Here is a 23,891-nt window from a genome sequence, read left to right as displayed (position 1 = left end):
TATTAAAACCTACCTTTTACTGACATTGCTTACCTATGGACCGCCCAGTGGTACAAAAACAAGCAATATAAACGGTAAAAATGTATCAAACGTTTCAAGTCTCAGTAGCCTAGTGATGGGAACGTTTCACCTAGACTTACACATTTTTAAAACCTAGAATAAAATTACTCATACACATGATGATCATACTTTCTTTTTTTGTCCTTATAATTCCATAGTTTTGACATTTCCAGTTAAAAAATGCGAATGTAAATTGTTTCAAATGAAAACAAGCACTGTGTCGGAGATGTAATGTAGACTGTCTGGTCAATCCAGTTTGACCTTTTTCCTGTGTCACATTCATGCATGTCACTACTTAACAAAAGAAGCCAACTCAATCTCTAGGTCACAGTCATGCATATCTGAGATACAACTTAGTGATCTATTTTAAACAGGATTCAATGGCTGACATTGTAGTAAATATTTTTGATCCAATTCAAGTAAAACAGTGAACCATCTGGCGGAGCTCATATATAATCGTTTCTTGAACCAAAGGCAGCCATAAAAGGAAATCTTGTAGTTTTTTTTTTTAATTTGAAGTTAACACATACAATTTAAAAAGTATTTTTCAATATGCAGTTTTGTGTTCCCTAGCAGGCTAGATATTGAGCTTCCAGTATTTTGACATATCAGTAGGCACACATCTAGTGAATAAAGTAGAATCTTTTGGAGATGTTGATTGAGACATTAATAGAACCTTTTAGAGATGTTGATTGAGACATTATAGAATCTTTTAGAGATGTTGATTGAGACATTATAGAACCTTTTAGAGATGTTGATTGAGACATTATAGAACCTTTTAGAGATGTTGATTGAGACATTATAGAATCTTTTAGAGATGTTGATTGAGACATTATAGGGTGATTACGATCTATCCTTAAGAGTTGATTAGGACAAAAAAACAGTCACTGTAAAAATACACAATGAAAGAGAGCTTCGAGTTCTTGAAAACAAGTTTGGGGTTATGAGAACGAAACAAAATTAAACAAGATTTTTTTTAAAAAGGCAAATGCTCATTTACAGCATTTGTACAAGTTTATAACCACAATTCGTTTAATGCTAGAATGATAATGGTTGTACAATAGTTGTTATTGAAAGGAAATCTAAAAATGATTAGCGAAAAACATTTTGAAAGAAACAACAACAGAAATTCAATAGATTAGGCCTAGAATGAATACGTTGGTTATTCAATAGATTAGGCCTAGAATGAATACGTTGGTTATTCAATAGATTAGGCCTAGAATGAATACATTGGTTATTCAATAGATTAGGCCTAGAATAAATAGGTTGGTTATTCAATAGATTAGGCCTAGAATGAATACGTTGGTTATTCAATAGATTAGGCCTAGAATGAATACGTTGGTTATTCAATAGATTAGGCCTAGAATAAATAGGTTGGCTATTCAATAGATTAGGCCTAGAATGAATACGTTGGTTATTCAATAGATTTAGGCCTAGAATGAATCAGTTGGTTATTCAGTAGATTAGGATTAGGCATAGAATGAATCGGTTATTCAATAGATTAGGTCTAAAATGAATAAGTTGGTTATTCAAAAGATTAGGTCTAGAATGAATAGCCTAAGTTGGTTATTCAATAGATTAGGCCTAGAATGAATAAGTTGGCAATTCTCTTCCCTTTCGTCATTCTCCCCCCCCCCCCCCCGGGGCCCCATTTCCTCCCCCCCCCCCAACAAATAACTGGCTTGTATCCAAAAAATAACAAAACAGAGTAACGATATGATCAATATCCCATGTATTAACAAATTCCTGATCTAAGATATAGTTTCGTTGAAACCCACATGTTCTTAATAATAATTAATTTAGTCAAATGTTTACGTAAATTAATGTTCACTAATTTTTCTACACAAATATTTTCTTTCAATGCATTTATCATGTAATGTTTGTTCACATGCCTACTGCTGATGAGCACAATGAATAACGTTTGATGCATGACTGGATGATGTCAAGTCGAAAGGTTTACTGTCCTACTTGTTTCTAAGTTTATGTCTTGCCCATGTTGCCAGACCTGTTAAGGGCCGTCAAGCTAGTTGAAAGTGAAATAGTCTATCGAAATGCTTTCTCCATTGGCTAACAAAACTCGTTCAACGTTAAGCTTTGGCGCTTGCAGTTTCTGTACCTGTTGTTCACGTGTACTGTCAAATATTGAAGTTCAGTATAGACAGTGCTTGAACACTCAGATAGTGTTACAATTTGATGTTGTAGGAACACACTCTGGAAACAATGAAGACAGTGTTACTTACTTTTGTTTTAACGATGGCATTTAAAGCAGCCGTCACCATTGGTAAGTTATGTGTGATTTAGCGATGACATTTAAAGCAACCGTCACCATTGGTAAGTTATGTGTGATTTAGCGATGACATTTAAAGCAACCGTCACCATTGGTAAGTTGTATGTGTGTGTTTGACATTCATTTCAACTCCTCCTTCATTTTCAAACAAACATCTGGATCAATATATAGATGTACTTAATGTTTTCTTTAATTAGCTCATTAGGACATTAAAAAGAAAAGCCCATACAATGAACTTATGCGAGAAACAAGAAGACAACAACTTATGGAATGGCTGTTTGCTGCATTCACCAACTAGTTTTATTTTAAAACTTCATTATTATATTACTTTGCTTATTTTTTTTTACTTCGGTTAAATATGGCATAAATTAAAAAAGTATATGTTAAAAATATTCTTTCAAAAAGACAAATAGCCTACAGTTTAAGTGACTATTTATTCCGAGGAAAAAAAAATCCATTATTGTTTGAGATCGTTTAATCTGGCATTTATTTTCCAATCTAAGCTTCTTATTGCACTGAGTGCAAAATTGTAACTTAAAAAAAATAAAGCACCCCTTTCAGAAGTTACAATCTATAGGGCAGATAGATCTTTTCATATGGCCGATTGTTAACGAGAATGTCATGTGGCCAGCTCATCAATCAACCAACTTTACCTTTCGCCAATTAATGCCACGTAGCCTTTAAAGCTGGGCTTAAAATCCCGAAATTCCTAATCCCAGTCTTCAGCGAGATTCGAACCCTAGAACCCTTTGTTCGGAAGCCAAGCTCTTTACCTCTCAGCCACCACACCCAAAAATTAATTAATTACCGGAATATTGAACATCACTGGATTATTGAACATCACTGGACTATTGAACATCACTGGACTATTGAACTTCACTGGACTATTGAACTTTACTGGACTATTAAACTTCACTTCTTCTCTTACCATCTTGGCATTTCTTTGTAAAAAGAATTCAGATGTTCCGGGTAAAATATATGCTGTAGATTAAATTTTATGTTAAAAAAGCGAATGTTTCGAATTTCCTATAAACATTACTTTATTTTATTTGAAACTATCATAACATTGCTTTGTTTTGTTTTTTAACTAGCATAACATTGCTTTGTTTTATTTGAAATTGGCATAACATTACTTTGTTTTATTTGAAACTAGCATAACATTACTTTGTTTTATTTGAAACTAGCATAACATTGCTTTGTTTTATTTTAAACTATCCTAATTTTGCTTTGTTTTATTTGAAACTAGCATAACATTGCTTTGTTTTATTTTAAACTATCCTAACATTGTTTTGTTTTATTTGAAACTAGCACAACATTGCTTTGTTTTATTTTAAACTATCGTAACAACACTTGGTATTATTTGAAACTAGCATAACATTACTTTGCTTGCTCTATGTCCCACTCTAGACAAGCGCTGTGATGTCCCAGCTGATGTTGTTTTCATAATGGACTCTTCAGACAGTATCAAGGCTGAGGAGTGGGAGCAAGAGAAAAAGTTCGTGTCTGTTTTAATAGACAGTCTCCATGTGGACAGACACGCTATACACGTTGGGGTCATTGTTTATAGCACGGATATCGGATTAGTAAGTGGACCAATGATTTCATAAATCAACGATGCTGGACATTCTAAGGATTTCCAGTGTTAAATCCAAGCGTCACCTGCTATATAAATTAAGCCATTTGAAATATTTATTAGAACTACTCATACGTTAGGTTATAAACAAATTTAATCTATGTCTATAGGTTATAGATTTACAACCATTCAAGACTAAAGCAGAATTAAAACGTATGCTTGAAGAAGCTGCTCATATGGAACTTGGTAAGATTTGAAAATAAAATAAACAAAACATTGTTTAGTTGAATTGTGCTTCAAAATACTTTCTTTTTGTAGGATCTGAAGTACATCTGAAAGATAAAAAAAGTCAAAATATCTCATTATATAATCTTGATTATGAACAGAACTTTAATATTTTTAAGTTGTATTGACTCATTAGTAGACCCCTTGGTCTAGAAGTAGATTTTTAATATAAATCTTTCACGCTATAGTGTTAAACATTGACAGTGTCTTACGACATAAATTTCCGCCTTCAATCTTCACAGGCACAAACACTGCCAAAGCCATTGAGACATTGATTAAAATGTCTTCTGATCAAGGCAGGTATGTTTTTGATGCTAAACAAATTGGTGTCATCATCACTGATGGGAGATCCTCTGATGTCCAACAGACTATCAGTGTAAGTTGTAACATTTATCAAGGATGTAGAACTACATAAGGTATTGTCTGATTGTCGTCTTCATATTGCTGGCCGCCTTCACTTGTAAAACGACAAAGACTCATCTGGAAGGATGAGATGAGAGCATGGGCATTGGTTCTAGTCAGAATATTGTCACTCAAACAACAGATCCCCCATCTCCATCCAAGAAGGGCAGACAGCTGATACAGTTTAGGGTTAGCAGTCTCCAAGGCTAATGAGCTCCTCCTGACAGAAAATGTAGTAATTATAAGCACTTCACGTCTTAAAAATGGTGTCAATGCCATGCCTGGCCATTAGATATAGTTGAAACTCAGTTGGTGTATAAAGGAACGGCACTTGCCTAATCAGCGGCGACGCAGGCTACTCCAAAGTCTAACACTGGGATCTGCAAGCTGCCCAAGAGTCACCGGCGCCTCGCCTGATTTTTCCTCAGACTTGTCTCCCGAAACCTTTCCCATATTTGGGTATAATTTAGCTGACAAACAGCCAACTCCTGACCTTCACGTGTGGGTCAGATATTGAACCTAAGTAACTATTAGCACTGACAGAAGAAGGGGCAAAGCCTAAACTCCATCTTATACAAATGCCGATATTCATGCTAACAGTCATGTGACTTTGCAAGTCTATCTAGAAGGTGGCATCAGAGATCCATCGTTTGTAAACTTCCAATATCAGAGAGCGAAATGTAGACCTCCAAAAACACACACACAAACATTTTGATAAATGCGTTTTAAAATCTTGTTTAACTCCCCCCCCCCCCCCCCCCCCGCCTACTTTGACTTACATATCACATCGTCGATATTCCATTCAAAAAAAAAAAAGTCCATCTATTCCAAACATTCATATCGCCTCCAGGCACCCTGTGTAATTCTCTTTAAACATGTCTGCTGAAGTTCAATATATTTTTTTTTTGCCTCTTCCACACACCTTCCCAAACAGTTTTCGCACCCCAGTCATGTTGAATTATATTTTACAAATATAGATATCTAGATTAGAATAATTTACAGACAATTCATTTTTTTCTTACTCTTTTTGATGGTAAAAACAAAATTCTCCTAGAATTAGTTTTTATTTTTTTTCCCCAAAAGGTAGACCAATAGACATACATATAGATCTAGATCTATGTCTATGGATATGTTCATGGATATTTCCATTAGAGACTAAGAATTCTTTTTGCTTATCTCCGTATTCACATTTTATTATAGAGATATCGATTTCAATTTGTCTTGTTTCCTGCGCAAAAAAGGAGGTCTATAATTTTAATTTCTAAGGTTGCCCCAATAGTTACATCTGATTTTTTGAAGAAAAAAAATCTTACACTTTGCGATCCGTCAGTGGTAGTCTAAGACGGTCAATGACTTTTCCTGCCTTAAATAGACAGTAGAGCGATGCCCTACATTGTGTTAAATAATTTCTAATGCCCTCACAATTGTGCAGCATATCCTCAGTCATCATGTAGGTTTAGTTTAGGATGTAGGCTTGATAATCTTCTATTCCGATGATGTCCACAGCGAAGGCAACTCTTAGTACTATTATTAGATGACAAGAAACGTCTGTTTATTATGTTGATAGTTTTTTAGGTTGTTAGATCTATTGACATTTCATTCTTTCAGCAAGCCCAACGTGCGAGGAATGAGTTTAACATTGACATGATTGCATTAGGAGTTGGCAATGAAACATTTCTTGAAGAACTAGAAGCTATAGCAGGTTCAGAGAATCGTCTTTTTCAAGTTCAAAACTTCTCAGGTCTCCATAACGTAGTGAAACAGCTGGAAGATCTTATTTGTGAAAGTTAGTAAATTAAAAGAGCTTAGTAAATTATTTGATTAATTTTGTGTCAGCTCATTTTCTAAACTGTAGGCTCAAATCTTATGTTCTATCTATTAATGTTGTCCCTTACTGGCCTTACCCACTTTGAACTTATCACAAACTAAAATATGTATTATCACAAACTAAAATATATATTCTAATTTAAATTAAAGATATTATTTTATGTGAATTTAAATATTCTCTCATGGTAATTGCAAGATTGTCTACAGAGTTTAACTTTTCTTTTTGCTCAGGACAGCAGTTATTTTAATAGAAAAAGCACCAAAGTGTCAGGCTGCAAATGTTCATGTTGACATTCTAAAAATATAGATGGTTTTAGATTTTTTTTTTAAAGTGCCAGAAACATATAAGTTTGTGCTTTGAACTTCTAATACTCTAACACGTTTTAATTTTCTATGACTATGAGGTAGTTTAAGGCTACAGACTTACTTCCATTCTTTTCTTTTACTTTTTTTTTCTAGTTGACACTTATTCCTATTCTGTGACTTCTCATTGATACAGAACTTATTTTTTTTATTTCACATACCCTTTACAGTTCTAAGTTTTGTTGTTGTGAATTGTTGCTAAAAGAACTTAGTCACCATATCTTAAATTGTCTTCATGCGCTGGTTCTAAAGTAGAGATAATTTGGACATCCTATTTTAAACAATCATTATCTTTAAAGTATGCTATACTTGTATTGCAGTCATACCTACGACCACATCTACTATTGAAACCAGTCCTACAACAACAACTACAATGGAACCCACCACTAGTCCTTATGTCTCACGTAAGTTTGTCTGTTTTCCTAGAATCTAAGTAATGCTTACAAAATGTCAACTACTTTTCAGCTTTTGATAACTTTATAAGAATGAACTTATATCTCAAGTCAACAACTAAGAAAAAAAAAAGACCAATAAAAGCTAAATTGTTATTAATATAAGAAATAATTGATAAACATGTATTGAAAAAGACTTTTTACTTATGCAATTTACAATACTGTTTTGTTTTTGTTTTTTCAGTTTCATGCTTTATCAAATTTTAATGAACATTTTAAGTTGTATGCATTATTCTAAATATTATTTTATAGTGTTACAAATGACCAGTGACAGGAAGAGGTTAACGTGTGACCCCGACGAGATAACACAGCAGCAGGTGTTCCCTGGAATGTACATGTATAAACAGAGACAGGATGTGACGTGTCCTTACATGTTATTCCAAAAGGTACTAGCAATGTCCAGTGACAGATAGAGGTCACAACTTGTGACCCCGGCAAGATGACACTGCAGCCGATGTTTTCTGGAATCTACGTGTATAAGCAAAGACAGGATGTGACGTTTCCTCACGTGTTATTCCAGAGGATATTAGCCGTGTTTGTGCAACTTTGGACAAGCGATTAGGGACTCTATATAAGCCAGAGAGTTAATGTGAAAGTCAGTCGTATTGAGTCGTGAGTGAGTCGTCGGTACTGTTGTCTACTGTGCGAGACAGTAGAAGAGAGATATGTACGACTCGATGCAAGTTAACTAGGGTAGAGTTAACTGGAGTGGACTACTGTCGTTAAAAGTCTATACAGCGAACTACAGTGGACTTGAGCCGTTACAGTCGATACAGTCGATGTAAGACGTGTACGGCTCTGATTCGATAGACTTGAGTACGTCTTGGTTCTGCTTTGGGAGACCTGGAGCGACACTGGGAAGTGTGTCGTTGGTCTGTTCTGTGGAATACGGCTCGATGCAAGTTGAGAAGAGATGAATTGCAACGAAGTGAAGAGATGAATTGCAACGAAGTATAGCTAACTGTAAACTGACAGATATTGTACAGTCTTCTACGCTACATGTTACAGTAAATTGTTAGAGTTAATAGTCATTAAAGTTATATGAAACTGAAAGTTTAGTCGTCAAGTTCTTTGCTGTGTTTTTATTTGTGTGCCAACTAATACATCTAGCCAGAAGATTCAGAAATACGTAACAATATTATTATTATTATTCTAAAAAAATAATGTTGATTTTTACAGCCAATAAAAATAACTTTTTTTATTTCCAGCATTTCCATGCTCCAAACCTGCAGACATTGTTTTTCTAATTGATGGCTCCTACAGTGTTTCCCCAGCAGACTGGATAAAAGGGAAACAATTTATTTCTTATCTAATCAACAGTATAGACATTGGTATGGAGTCAGTACATGTTGGTTTAGTTGTGTTTGGAACTGACATTGGTGATATTGTACCCTTATCACCATTCAAAAGTAAGTAATTCAGTTCTAAAAAAATAAATTTATGAGGTAGTACTCTTTGGATTTGCATACATTTATTTTTTACTTTCAAATCTGTTTGCAGACTTTATTGCATAAAAGTATATTTAAACATCTTTCATATGGATAATTAAATATCTACTTTCATCAAGCAATCCATCTTTCATACACATGATGAGAAATGTTTATTCTTTTAAAGATATATAAAAATTGTAATTTTAATGTAATTATAATGTTTAAATAAAAATGATTTCATGGTTTTTAAAGAATCACAAAAGATTGTTGCTTAGCTGAAATGCTAGTTAATAAGAATATTGAATTGAGTAAGTTAATAAGTGACCTCTCTTTTTGCAATGTAATTTTAAATGAAAATGGAAAGGACATTGGCCATCAACAAAACATTCTTTATCAGAATCTACTAGACTATGAAAAGAAGAGACAAGAAAAAAAAAAGATTTAAAATGAAATTGTAAAAAATAACTATTATTGTTCAGTGCGATATTATCAGGAATTAAAACGGTGTGAGCTTCTCTTTTCTCTTAGAAATTGTAATGCATTGTTGGTTTTGTCCACTTCTTAATATCATTTGATTGAAGTTTATTTGTAGTTTGTAATTTCCCTTTGAAGCATTTCCCTGAGACTGAATTCAATGTGATTTTAATGTATGTTTCATGTGTACTATACCATATCAATTTGTCTGCTTTTTTTAAATGTGTTTATAAAAAGACTTTAGAAAACATAAGTTGAAGGAATATTTCTAATTTTACTTTTTTTGTTAAAATTAACATTGACAGTTGTTTTTCACCTAGATAAAGCTGAATTAAAAGCATCAGCATCAGCACTGGTTCAACCACCTATTGCTAAAACTAACACAGCATTGGGTATAGAGACTGTAAATAGTATGCTAGCTTCACAAGGACGTCCTGATGTCCCTCATATTTTGATTGTAATCACTGATGGAAAGAGCTCAAATCCTTCAGAAACAAAACGTCAGGCTCATCTTGCTAAACAAAAGGTATAGTGTCTAATTTTTTAGCTTTTTAATTAAAGAAAATTATTTACTTAACATTTGAAAATTATTGTTTTTATAACTGTTTGTATAACTGTATGATGCCTACACTGGCTTGGTCATATTTGCCGGATGGAAGTTGAATAAGAAAAACTGGATATAATCAATGCAGTGGACATTGATATTGACTACTGAGAAGACATAGCCCTAGACTACACTATGTGGAGAGAAATGCTGACAAAGTTAGCATTAGCTTCAGCTCTGGAAGATAAGTGTGCCAAACAAAAGAAAGCGGGTTCCTCTAACACCAAATCAAATGTCATCTTAACCTGATTTGTATGTAGACAGTAATGTCTCTCTACAGTAGTGCTCTACATCCACATCTTACCGCATCATGGCATCGTGCTGTGAAAACTGGTGCACAGGTTGCTGAGGAAAAGAGAACAGTGCTGGCAAAAGAAAAGAAGAAAAGCCCCAGAGAAGCAAAGCAAGACCAATGACACTAGCTCAGCTGGAATAACCTGCCCAGTTTGCAGCCAAACATTCCAGGCTCACATAGGTCTCACCAGCCACATGAGGAGGCACAAAATCCCAGTGCAAAGCCCTCATCCCCCTGGATGACAAAAGTGGTCATCATCAAACCACGATGAATGAGCTATATATATACCTCATCTCATTGAGAGGTCAATGCTATAGCCCATAGTCATTCTACCAATTGAGATAGACAACTATCTTAACTTTCATAAACAACAGCTCATCACTTGTTTTCATCAAACTTACCACTAGGTAAACAAAGTTTTTACAGTAATATTCATGTTTATATATAGAAATGGCATTATACTTATGTTGAAATATAGTATTATTTAAAAGAGAAAAAGAATTATTTTGATGGGATTTTTTTTTTTACATTTGTAGGAAATGGAAACAATTTTTGAAAACAGAATTCCCTGTCATTTAAAATTGTATAAATTAAAATTTAAAATATATAAATAATTAATTGTTCTCCTTTACAATATTATTTAATTAGTCACATATTTACATGGCTAACCAAAGCTGTCTTACTATATACTGTAGAAGTTTTGTACTCTTAATTTCTTCACAAGAAAGTCAATAGGGGGAAGTTACATGAGCAGTAAGGGATGATTAGTGTGTGTATTTATAGATTACGATTAACATTGGATTTAATGTCAAGACATTACCTACATAGTAGATGATTTTATTGATGATGATAAATCTTAATTAATGTCAATGTGGTTTACCATGTGCTGATCTATCTCATTAATTTACATTGACATCCTTAATTCATATTTTATGTTTGATAAAATTTTTTTTTCACCTCTATTAAAGGGCATTGTGATATTTGTTGTGGGTGTTGGCAATCAAGTTGTTCAAGAGGAAATGTTAGACATGGCCACATCAGCACAGTCAATGTTTGATGCTCCAGATTATAAATATCTCATTGGCATGGTGAAAGTGTTGAGAGACAACATTTGTATAGGTCAGTTGCTGTTTCAAATGTCACAACAAATAAAAGAAAAAAACAACAATTCTATACAATGTTTAAGGAAGATAAAATGAAACTTGGTTATTAGCTCTAAAAGTTACTTCTTCCCTTAGTTTTAACTTAGTCCTTTTAAAATGTTGTTCATAGCTCTAATAACTTAGTCCTTTTAAAATGTTGTTCTTAGCTCTAATAACTTAGTCCTTTTAAAATGTTGTTCTTTGCTTTTTTCTTTCCCATCTTTATTTTACTGAATTTTATTATTTGTTTGCAGTAATTCAAGAAAACACAACTCTGTCTACAAGTTTGTCCACTACAACAACAAGAGTTACTACTCAACCTACAATTCCAGGTTTGTTAATTATTATTGATGACTGAGATTTATATTAATTTTTTTCCTTAAAGACTTAATTATTTCTAGAAAAATGCAAAGATAAAGAGTCTTTTAAGGGCTATATCTAACATATTCATTTTAAATATTTCTTTTTTGCCTTTTTTAGCATTGTGTCAACAGTGTTTGGTTGAGGGTGGAGTCGGCTTCAACCCTTTACCAGATGACTGTGAAAAATATGTTTTGTGTTTGCCAAATGGTGCTTCATACACACCAAGCATCAAGTCATGCCCATTTGGAATGTTTTGGAGTCATGAGGCTGTCTCCTGTCTTGATGCCAGATATGTGCATTGCCCAGCTGGTCAGTTTAGATATACTTAAAGTATGCTATCATACCACAACATGTCGAACGAAAGATTGAAATATGTTTTATTAAATAAAATTTGAAATAAACTAATAGATATAGAAATAGGTCTACAAAAAACTTTTGTTATGGAACAAAATTTACTGTGTAAATAATTATCTCACTTGCTGATAAAATTATTTTCTAACAAGAAATATTCTCCCCTCCCATTGTTATCTAGATAAGTGCAAGAATTCACCTAACCTGAAAAGGTACCCTACAACATCTGATACTGCAAATTGTAGAAGTTATTTGAGCTGCGTGACTGGACGGTCCAGTCCTTTATGCTGTGAAGCTGGTTACAGGTACAGGGATGGGCCTGGATGTATCCCTGATCCCTCTTGTCAGGATCCTTGTCCTTTAGATGTAACTATATACAACCAAGGTAATTAAAATTGGACTGACTTTTTTGTCTATGTTGAATATTTCTATGAAGTATATATAAACGTTATCAGTTATAATAATATTTTAATTTGATCTCTAAACATTAAGTTTTCAAATACATATTTGAAATGTACCATTTATATAGTGAATTTCCTTGCCAGGTGCTTGCCAGTTTCGTCCTGACCATCAAAGTTACTATAGCTATTTAGAGATCCTACCAGGCCAAGGAAATATCAGAAGGAATTGTAAACCTGGCCAGATGTACAGCCATAAACATTGTGCCTGCACTTATGATGTCAGTCTGGTTGTACCACAAATTGGTAAATGTTGTTTTCAGTTTGATACTAGAGACATGACCTTGAGTATAGTTTTATTGCAATGAGTTAATTTAAAGAAATTACCATCAACATGCTCCACTGAATTGTTTAGTAGGATGAGACTTCAAAATAATTTAGGCTTGCAAGAATGGGATGGTAGTCAGATTAATACAAAGAAAACTTATATTGGGTATTAGATCTATCAAGAAATTGCTGCCCAATTTTGAATGTCCAAAGTTGTTGATAAGTTAACTTTGTAATCCATTTATTGTAGATATTTGTCTTAAGCTTGTTAGGATAATATGTTTCTGACTTTCCTTAGTTGCTTAATACTTTTAATGATAATAATAAGGCTTGTCTTTGAGTCTTTAGATTAATGAGGAATGCTCTAGCTGCAACCTAAATACTTGGCCACATCCAGCACAAACATAAACCATTGTCTGCCGGATGTCAATTGATAGGGAGATAGATGTGTTTGTTAGCTTCTTTACTTTCTCTGTCCAAATGACTTCTTAAAAATCTGCCTCTTTTACTGTTTTTACTTACAGACCTACTGATCAGCAGACTTACAGATTGTAAAATAAAATTTATTTAACATCCATTTTCAGGATGTTTACCAGCTGTCAAGTTAACATTTAATGGTACTTTTGATGACAGTTCAAAGAATCATCAACATATTGAAGTCAAAGGAGTTGGCTTGTCCACTGTTGGTTCAGCTGTATTTACTAATAACAGCCTCATATCATTGCCAAATACAGCTAATAAAGAGTTTGGAGATAAACTTCTTATTAGGCTAAAATATAGAGTCATTAGGAATGTACAACCTGGACAAGTATGTGGGCTTCTTATTTACTTGCTTCTTATTCTTGATATATGTGTTTTTTCTTGAGACCTTTTAATATTTAATTTATTTGTTATTGTTTTAGTTTTCTAGAATATTTGAACTTGCTTTATTTGCAAAACAAAATTTAATCTTCTTCTTCTTCGTTCTCATTGTTATGTTGGAGTGTTCAGATGACTAGACCAATACATGAGATGAACTGCGCAGTGGTTTTCAAATCAGGGAGCTCTCCATATAGTTTTCTTTCTATTGGGGTGATTTGGGACCAATGTCTTATACTGGCCTCTTGGTAAAGAGAGCAGTTTTGGAGGACGTGGTCGGTATTCTCTGGTGATACTCCACATGGGTAGATTTCACTGGTTCCAATTTTGAGCTTCCGGTACATGTGTTGAAAATTTAATCAAATTTATTTTTTTTGTTTTTAAATGTATTGGAACAACAATTGTAAAAATATATAGCATCCTTGATGCAGTATAGGAAAGGTGGGGGCTATTTTCCAAAGGTAATGGCTTATTCGGACAAGACTACCTTTTAGTGTTGAGACAAAAGGTCACCTCTTTAATCTAATCATCCTACCAACAGCAAGAAATGTGAGAGATGAATGTATTGCAAAGATCAAGAGAATGTGGCTCATCAGCAATGATGGAGTTTAAGAAAAACAGAAATCACGTCACAAACAAAGAAATTTGATGCTGAATGGGCACTCGCCTACTCAGCAAGGTTGTGACTTAGTCTTGCATAACATTTGTGGACATGTTCTCAGAAAGATTCATACTTTCCAAGGGGAGCAATGACATGGAGGCTGAAAAAAAAATGGAGACAGAGACATGTGCTGACATGTGCCGAGGGCATGAGTTGGGAAGAGAGTGTAAACTTGCTGGAGACGTGACGTTTTGGTGCAGCCGTTTTGGCGCAGAGGACGTCTTGGAGTGAGGTATAATTTGAAGATAATTTAGTAACAGCGTAGCTTTTATAACAATGTTTATTTCATACTAGTATAGTATGGTATTATAGTATAAATTCTAACACCATCCAGCGAATTGTTTTTGTTGTTGTGTTGTTGTTATTGTTTTTTATAAAGGTTTTGCTTATTTCACGAATATATGATAAGTCGAATTCCTGAATAGTAATGACATGCTCCACCTCCCCTTTAATTATATATGATTTCAGCTAAGCGCACTGGATGGCATTCTTCTATTTCTGTCCAATAGACATTTAAAAAAAAAGAATTGACATCATTTTTTATATCCGAACAAGCTAAGATACTTTTAAAAGATATACCGTACCGGTATTTTGAGAAATGGGGTAGGGATAATTTGGGTGACACATCTCCCCTTGACGCAGGTCAAGTCAAACAAGTGAAGACAAGACCAGCACCGAGCACTGGTCGTTGGCGTCATGCGTCTGGCGATCATCTCCTTTGGACTGTGACACCTATCCCACCCCTCTCTTCTGGGCAAATTTCACTTTCCTCCACCCTTCCCTCTCTCAAAGGTAAGACGATAATCTGTTTCTAGCACTCCTCTTGACATCCCTAGGTGCAAATTTATAATCCTTAATCTTTTATTTCGAGAGCGGTCCAAGGTCTACCCCTCTCCTCCAATCTCTTCACCACTACGTCTTTATAACATTCACTAATCATTTGTCCAGCACGCTGACAGACTGGCAAAACTTTCGTCATTTCATTCATGGCAGTTGGAGCAGTCAAAAAAAAAAGCTTTTCGTGAATGGAACATTCAGAATCTCCCTTTCTATATTCTCACAGATCTACGCTAGTATGGCAGATGCAGAAAGAGGTTTTATAGTGCTTGTCCTATATGTACTGCCTGTCCTATATGTACTGCTTGTCCTATATGTACTGCCTGTCCTATATGTACTGCTTGTCCTATATGTACTGCCTGTCCTATATGTACTGCTTGTCCTATATGTACTACTGCAATATCCCCGGCCCCCCGACACACACGAAAAAAAGTTTTAATAACTTTGATTATTTCATGCACGCTAACTGTGAAGTATGGATTGCTGCCTGGTCTTGTGTAATGTTAGTGATCAAAGAGTAATTAAATAACAAACTTAAATACCAAAAATAACGGACAAAAGTATCTATTGTTCTGTAAATGATAAATACATCTTAACAAAAACACTCATACGAAACATAGATATTATCATTCTTTTTAAAATAATAATACTATTAACGAAAATAATGTGACCAAAACTTTTCGTGCCAAAACCTACCGTGCGCCAAAACGGCTGCACCAAAACGGCTGCACCAAAACGGCCGCACCAAAAGGCCTGCGCCAAAATGTCCTGCTTCGGCTGGAGACTGATTTCTATAGAGATAGCTTGATGCCTAATGGGCCAAATGAGGCGGGGGCATATAAGTCAAAGTCTTGCAACATACAGGTTCCTTAAAAAGCATTGTTGCACATAATATATAAGCATTTTAAACATTTTTCCAGTCATTTGATCTGTAATAATCACTTACAATGAGTAAATAATTTATGCATAAATCAGTATTTAGACATAGCTGAAACAAGTTCTTTTGTATGATGGACTAGTTGAGACAGCCATCCGACACACTGACAAGAAACTGTTTGGATGAGTTTTAGAGTTAATCCTTCAATAGAACAACAAATTAGACCATCAAGTTATTAGATGGTATTGATGGGGACAATAACAATAAATGAGTCAGGCAGGGCAGTAGGTTCTATAGGTCTAGAGGAGAAATAATGAAATCTAGTACATGATATTATGTAATAAACTGTTTGTAATGCTTGGATGCAAAACTGTTTCTTCAAAGAGTGAACAATTAATTCTAGATATTTTATAATCAAAGCTAAGAAATTTAAAAAAAAATGATTAAAATGTTAGATGACATATAATTTTGTTCATATCAGGCTATATGTATACATATATACTAAATTATTTTATACTCTTTTTAACTAATTTTTTTTTCTTTTCTAAAATTATACTATTAGTAGAAAGAAGGTTTGCAACTCTTTTATGAGAACTGAGGATGATGTTGACTGGTTTTGAACATAATATTACTCCTGATTTTATGATCTTTGAAATAAATATCTTGCCTTCAGCTTGTTAAAGAATATTTCATATACTACAATAATTAAAAATATTTTTTAGATGAAAAGATATTTTTTTCTTTAGACTTTTACATCCAATAATTGGGGATTCCAAGGCTGGTTAAATAAAGAAAACAACACACACAATTCTACAGAGATTTTGAACAGTGAACTTTTGAGGAATATTTCAGACAAGATTCACATTTCTGGTATGTTTTACTTTAGAGATTTTTCATACATTTTGTTGGTAAGTATTTTTTAAAAGTAAAACTAAATTAATTGTTATCAAAATGTCATTTTCTTTTGTAGGCTCAGAAAGCAAAGCCTTGGAAAAGATGACATTCATCAAAAATGGGTCAATAGTACGAGATCCAAGTTATGTATTTACAACAAATGACACATGGAGTAACATGCAATTATCTGGCAATATTGTTCAGCTGGGAAAACTAGGAAACATGAACTCTTCTGTCATGGAGAATGGGGTTTTATACATCTCTAATGGAAAAGGAAAACTTTTGATTCAAGAAGCTCATAAAGGGTTGAAAAATTCAATACTTTCCAGATGGACTGTTGTGTCAGTTAATGTAGATGGCAGCACAGGTATGATTGAAGAAACTGGTTTGGGCAGTGTACCAGCGGCTATTCAAGTAAGTTTAGAACAACAGCTGGAAATATTTAGAGTGTTGACACGCTAGGCTGTTTTTCTCGTGAGAAAAAAACCTAAGGCTGAAACTGTAAAGAAGAGCTTTCAGATTAAACTGTGATAGTGAATAAAATACTATTTAATATATTCATGATTTCACTATTATTTTGAATAAGAATTTACATCACTAGCAAAATGCCTTTGAAAAATGTATTTATTTATTTATTTTATCTATATATTTTGAAATGCTTTTGCTTTTTCAGATTTCAAAAAAAGGTTTTTAATGATAAAAGAAATATTCTTGTATAGCAAAGGATGAAAACACTTTTTGGAAAAACCTTCAATGTTTTAACTGTTTCTATTGCCAGGAGAAGTTTGGATTTGTACTGATGCCACCAGTTCTACACAGATGGGCTTTTCTTAATCCTGATGGCTTTGTTCTACAACAAGGCGAGGGAGTAATTCCCCCTGAAGTCATCAGTCGATATGAAGGGTTCATTGATGGTAGACTAATACGATTCAATGATCAAGGGGGTGTAATTCTACAGTGAGTTATTATTAGTTTTGCTAATTGAAATAAAGTAATCTTTATTTTGAATAAGTTAAGAAGTTTTGCATAAGAAAGAATAGCTAGGAACAACAGATAAAGATAAAGGAAAAAAGTTTTCCCCCCAGCAGAGAAAAGCAAATACCAATATGTTATCTATGTGACAATCTGTTGTGTATGTTACAAATCTTTTGTGTCTGTGACAATCTGTTGTGTCTGTGCATGTGACAATCTGTTGTGTATGTGACAATCTGTTGTCTGTGATAATCTGTTGTGTCTGTACATGTGACAATCTGTTGTGTCTGTGCATGTGACATTCTGTAGTGTATGTAACAGCCTGTTGTGTCTGTGTATGTGACAATCTGTTGTGTATGTGACAATCTGTTGTGTATGTGACAATCTTTTTGTTTGTCCAATTACTGCATGGTCTTAATAAGGACACAAAACTAATCTAAAAACATAGAGCAACAATGTATTAACCAAAAGGGAGGCAACTCAAGCTGGATTTATCAATAAAAGATGGCTATTTATTTATAGATGAAATGAGGACGCACAAACATAGTTAGCAATCTCTTGGTTGCCAGATTTTGCCTACAAGACTTATTGTTGACGATTTTCCATTGCCACTACCACAGGGTCATGGTCAATTTTTTCACCAGGTATATCTTCCAATCACAGGAACAACCATTTGACTACCCCACCGAGCACCTTGCTGGCTTGTTTCTCTTGTCACTGAAGCGGAAATCAACAGTTTCTATCTCTCATGTGGTAATAGGCATCAGTCATAAAAAAAAAATTAAAAACTAAATATTTTTTATTTTATTAATAATAATTTGCAATAGTACAGCTTTGAGGTGTGGATATATCATATAACGCTAAAGGTGGACCACAATAAGAATCTTATCAGCGCTGAACAGCATAATATTTACTATTACCACCAAAACTACTAATGCAGGGGCAGAGCTATTATTGTGTCAATAACCTATTATTTGCACTCTTTGCTCCCATTGTGTTTTGACTTTTTATTTGACTGCCCTATCTAATGAACTACTTAATAGTCTGCCTTGCTTCATTCAGGTGGAACATTTCTAAACCAGATGGATCTGAGCTTCAACATGGAACTGGCAGTTTTCCAAGCAATTTGATTGATACTTTTAAATTATCCTCTTTGCTGTCTCCTAAGCAAACATCCGCTGTATGGTCAATTCTCTCTGCCAGTGGAGATGTGCTGGACTCAGGAAAAGGTCTCATTAGATTAACATAACATTATAATGTATAAAACATCCCTTTTTTTAAGGGCTTTTCTAACCAACAAAAAGTTTTTAATTGATCAATTTAAAAAAAAAAAAAAATGAAGAAAAGAAAAATGTTTCTTAACACTAACTTTGAATTCAAAATTAAAACAAAACTCACTGAACATCTCTCTGTGTAAACATCTCATTACTCTCCTGTTAATAGAGGTTTTCTTTCTACTTGATCAGCTTCTATTTAGTTTTACTTTCTACTTGATCAGCTTCTATTTAGGTTTACTTTCTACTTGATCAGCTTCTATTTAGGTTTACTTTCTACTTGATCAGCTTCTATTTAGACTACAGTCTCTAACATTAACACACTCAATGATAACTTTGAACCTCATTTCAAAACAAAGTATTTTTTTTTATTGTTATAAAGTAACCTATTCTCGTTCTAGTAGTTCCTATTTTCCATTGTATCAAAGACATTGGTGTCAAAGTGAATGTAGAGCTTATTATTTATCATTAATATTTAGTTTATTTTCTAATAATATACATATAGTTCATTCTTTATTCTCTATAGTTAATCTATAGTCTCTACTCTGTAGTTAAACTCTAATTTATTCTTATTTTAAATAAGTAGCTTACTGTCAATTAAGTCTTTAAAAAACAAAAAAAAACTTTGTATTGACTAGGGGAAACAATTCCTGCTGACAAGGTACAACTTTATGCTGGAAATCCACTAGTTACTCTATTCCAGTCTACCAGTAGAGATGGACACTCTCCAATATGGCATCTTTCTAGACCAGATGGAGTCAAACTAATTCAAGGTCAAGGATCTGTGCCACAAGGCATTGCTCAATTTATTAAAGGGGAGATAATGCTTCCGCAGGTACTTTAAAAACTTTTTTTTTCAACAGTATAAAAACTCATAAATCTAATTTTGTTTTTCTGTATGAAATTCAAATTATTATATATATATATAGATATATTTTTTATAACTTTGCATAAGCAGGGCAGATCGCTTCTGAAAAACATATGAATGAAAATGTTGCTGAACTCTTTTTGCTTTGGAATGTTTACTGTAGGAAAGATTCAAAACCATCTGGAATCACAGATTTTATTCTCTACACTTTATAGACCTTATCTCATGCCTTGGAAACTGTAAGAGCTATTTGTTCATTCTAAATTCTAATCTTACCAAATATTCATTTATTATGTAGATGTCATCAATAAATGGCTGGAAAGTGGAACTCCCTAATGGTGATGTCCAATCTGGCACAGGTTCCATTCCACAACATATACTTGATATTATCATGAAACACTACACTGAGTCCAATAGTATGGTGAGTTCAATTATTACTTGATAATGACAATAATATGTTAACACATTCTCTAAACTGAGGTCCTTTTTAAAGATATCTGAAATAAAAGAGGATCATTATGAAAGAAAATCATTAATAGCAATAAAATCATCCTCACTGCAGGCAGCTCTGAGTTTAAATTTCTTAATAATCTGTGCAGCTATGCTCCTTCATTTTAAATTGAAATATTTTTTTAATAACCTGCTATATGTAATTTATATGTTCTCTAGTATTATGATAATAGAATTGTAACTAAAATATCTTTACAAAGTTACCTGACCAGCTGGTGCAAACAAGTGGACACCAATCACTAGGTGACACACAGAATTCTTTCCTCAGTCAAGGTTCCAATCTGAAGCAACAATGGGAGATTACTCTGCCTAATGGCAGTGTTCAACATGGTAGTGGACCATTGAGCTCTGATATACTGACTTTATTGGCTCAACAAAACTTAGACCCAACACGCTTTCAAGGTAAATAATTCACTACTAATTAAACATTGGTTAAGAATATCTTTAATTTGCTGACAATTCATTAGGAAGCTAAATTGAAAAAAATTACTGACTAGTTTTAATTGAATGATTGTGTAGACAGACCACTGACACCAAATAGGTTCTTTTTTTTTTTTATTTCTCAAACATCTCAACTACTATTAGAGTGTAACTCTCAACTACTATTAATTAGAGTGTAACTCTCAACTACTATTAGAGTATAACTCCAAAATTTTTAAACTAATCAACAGAATCTTTCTTTGTTTTAATTCATCCAAAAATATAGAATATCTAAAAATAACAGGATAAATACTAATTACTGGCCATTAATATTTCATGGGCGATCCCCAAAAATGTGCTTTGCTTATTGTAACATGTACAAATCAATCGCATAATAGGAAAACTATTGTGAAAATTAAGATGCAATAAAAAGAACATACACACATTTCCTTTTATTTTATTTTTGGGGGGAGGGGGATATAGTATTGATATTAAAAATGCAAATATTGTGAAAATTGATGGATCATGAAGAAAAAAAAGCAAGTGTTATGGCATTTCCCTCCAGCTATTTGTGGCATGACATGTTGACAGATAGTTTCCCATTTAAATTTAATTAAGTCTTAGCAAAAAGAAAAACCACATTTTTGATTAGATAATTGGTTATTCTGAAGAATTGTTCACTGGTAACATAAAAAAAAGGATTATAATAGAAATCTTTTCTTACAAATAGTAAAACAGAAGAAGTCATTTGTGTATTTATATTCACATTTTTTTTTAAATCTTTATTGCTAGTAATCTGTTTGGTAATATTTCTTAGTCTATGTAACCTACTTATATTTGTAATAATTTTCTAGGTAACATTAGAACTAGAAGAGCTGCAAAGACATTGGAAGTCATGGATGTACTGTCTAATTGTGCTTCATCCATTCAGTTGTTAACATCAGATAATGACATCATGTTGACAGTTAAGACATCTAAATACACCAATGGTGTAAATGTTACATTGCCAATTGTGAGTTACACAAATTTAGTTTTTATTACTATTATTTTCAATTAAAAAAAATAATAGTCCTTTGTTTTTGGAAGGATTTGTGGCATTGTTTATTTGAGGCAGTATTTATTGTATAAGTTGTAACTATTGCCTTCAAAGTCAAACTTGACAGGCTTTGTTTATAGTTTTTAATGCATTATACTGAAAGTTTGTTTAGGCTTTGGGATATCTTTGTAGAAGTTTTTAATAAATTTATTAGCTTTTATATTCGCTTCTTATACTAATCATAAACTCATCTCACAAAGTTATAATTTATTTGATGATACCTAGTTGTTGCTAGCTTTTCAAAAAGCACTAGATATATAAATAAACTACTCTATGGATAGATTTTATTAAAAAGCTTAAAGTTTTCCTTCTTGATCTTATGTTGTATTGTGCATGTTAAAGTTCATTCAGATAATGAAGTTGCAAGCAACAAGTACAGTAGATGTCAGATATTTATTCCTAGTAACTTCAAAATTTAAATTCTAGAGCTAAAGGAGGATTTTTAAGTGTAGGATCTTCAGCTTAAATGCAAGCTTCTTATAAATTTCATATAAAATGGCTGCCTGGTTGTGCGATATGAATGCTGGACAGTCATTGAGGTCTGAAGGGTCCTGGGTTCATACCCTGTCTGCTGCTATCTCCCATTGTCCTGTGGGAGGTTGAGGCTTGAATGTAGATTTAATTTTGAAGGGACATCTGAAACATGTAAAACATTTTACAAACATTTTTTTAAAATTACAAGCATCTTTTGTTGTTCCTACATGCTGATCAATAGTTTTACTCTTTTAGAATGTTTCTCTCTCAATCTAGCATGACGGCATGAATGATGTGTGGTTAAAATATGATGGCCAACATCTAACTGGAATCGTCAATGGATTTGTTATGAAAAAACCTTTATCAGGTTAGTTGTGAAGAAGACTTGATTATTAAGATGTTAATTGTATGTAATGATATCCTGGAATCATAATTGTTTGCATGTAATGATACCCCACAATAAAATTATTTGTTTTTAAGTAAGGCTATTCTGAAATGAAGGTTGTTTGATACAATAGAATAATTGTGTTCTGAAATGAATTTTTTTTGTAAATGCTATCCTGAAATGAAAATTGTTTGTTTGTTCTAGGAACTATTCTTATTGTTTGTATGTTTTAGGAACTATACTTATTTGTATTGTTTATATGTTTTAGGAACTATTCTTAGTTCACCACATCCATTGACTATTGGTCACTGTCCAGGTAGAGAAGGAAATCAATTTATTGGAGAAATAGATCTGGTAGGTGCTACACTATTGATATGTTAAGCTGTACTCTTTCAGAAATGATTTGATACTATCAACTACTAAAAACTTGTCCTCCCCCCCCCTCCCTGTTCTATCTAGTGATGTAAAAGTCAACTGATTCAGGAGAAGCAGACTTTCCTACAATATTTATTTATCAGTCTCATTGATTTGTTTTTGAGGGCGGGTGGCTCTCTTTTTCTTTAAAAGTATAATCTTGTGTTTTTTCTGAAATGCCAGCCATATATTGAGTTTCTACTTACAACTTTTTCTGTTCTGTCTTAAAAGAATGAAACATTTATCAAACTCACTTCATAACTTCATAGTGGAAATAAAAATGTTTAGATCCTAAAATATAAATGTGGGTTGTATGACAGTCATGTTTTAAACAAAGGACTAAAAAAAAACAGGAAGACTGATAGTTAAAAATCTATAAATATTATATTTGTTTGTTTATAATTGCTAAATTATGTGTACCAATTTATAATCTATAAAATAATGTTAAGTTTTTATGATATGATTGTTTTTTTGTTTTTTTTTTTCAGTTGGAGATACATCATTGTTTGCCTTGAGTTAGAAATGCTCAATAAAAAAAATATATATTAGTTTGGTATATTTCCAAAATATACATGCCAGTGCTAACCATTTTTAACAACCTAATGACTGACTAATTAAAATCAATGTCTATAACAATGTCTTGTGTTGTATTGAATTGAAGGATTTAAATAAAATACCAAACAAGCCATCAGTTGAAATAAAAAGCCAAGGTCAAGAT

At 33.1% G+C, this 23,891-nt stretch overlaps 2 protein-coding genes across 4 annotated transcripts in view; one reads left to right on the top strand and one right to left on the bottom strand.

The window, feature by feature from the left end:
* Positions 1 to 1,390: 1,390 nt before the first annotated feature.
* On the top strand, positions 1,391 to 23,809 carry LOC106078595 (uncharacterized). Of its 3 annotated transcripts, XM_056013608.1 has the most exons (26): positions 1,391 to 1,433; positions 2,263 to 2,341; positions 3,755 to 3,930; positions 4,091 to 4,166; positions 4,448 to 4,581; positions 6,216 to 6,393; positions 7,118 to 7,201; positions 8,458 to 8,658; positions 9,474 to 9,679; positions 11,021 to 11,171; positions 11,449 to 11,526; positions 11,675 to 11,866; positions 12,090 to 12,293; positions 12,454 to 12,612; positions 13,218 to 13,441; positions 16,613 to 16,736; positions 16,837 to 17,174; positions 17,539 to 17,717; positions 18,795 to 18,961; positions 19,645 to 19,841; positions 20,173 to 20,295; positions 20,585 to 20,786; positions 21,659 to 21,816; positions 22,651 to 22,741; positions 23,028 to 23,113; positions 23,662 to 23,809. In XM_056013608.1, the coding sequence occupies exons 2-26, from the start codon at positions 2,281 to 2,283 to the stop codon at positions 23,686 to 23,688; spliced, it is 3,816 nt and encodes a 1,271-aa protein (XP_055869583.1). In that variant the 5' UTR covers positions 1,391 to 1,433; positions 2,263 to 2,280; the 3' UTR covers positions 23,689 to 23,809. The 3 variants fall into 3 exon arrangements, with proteins under 3 accessions (XP_055869583.1, XP_013094955.2, XP_055869584.1); XM_013239501.2 differs by lacking the exon at positions 1,391 to 1,433 and having other exon boundaries at positions 2,111 to 2,341; XM_056013609.1 differs by lacking the exons at positions 1,391 to 1,433; positions 2,263 to 2,341 and adding an exon at positions 2,436 to 2,441.
* LOC106078594 (uncharacterized) overlaps positions 22,280 to 23,891 on the bottom strand; it is a 63,969-nt gene continuing 62,357 nt past the window's right edge. Inside the window, exon 3 of the transcript XR_008775252.1 lies at positions 22,280 to 22,536. The gene's annotated coding sequence lies outside the window, so the exon portion shown is untranslated. The remainder of the gene's footprint in view (positions 22,537 to 23,891) is intronic.

Source organism: Biomphalaria glabrata, chromosome 16 (genome assembly GCF_947242115.1).
Source record: "Biomphalaria glabrata chromosome 16, xgBioGlab47.1, whole genome shotgun sequence".
Classification (NCBI taxonomy): domain Eukaryota; kingdom Metazoa; phylum Mollusca; class Gastropoda; family Planorbidae; genus Biomphalaria; species Biomphalaria glabrata.
This window is presented reverse-complemented; position numbering and strand designations above follow the sequence as displayed.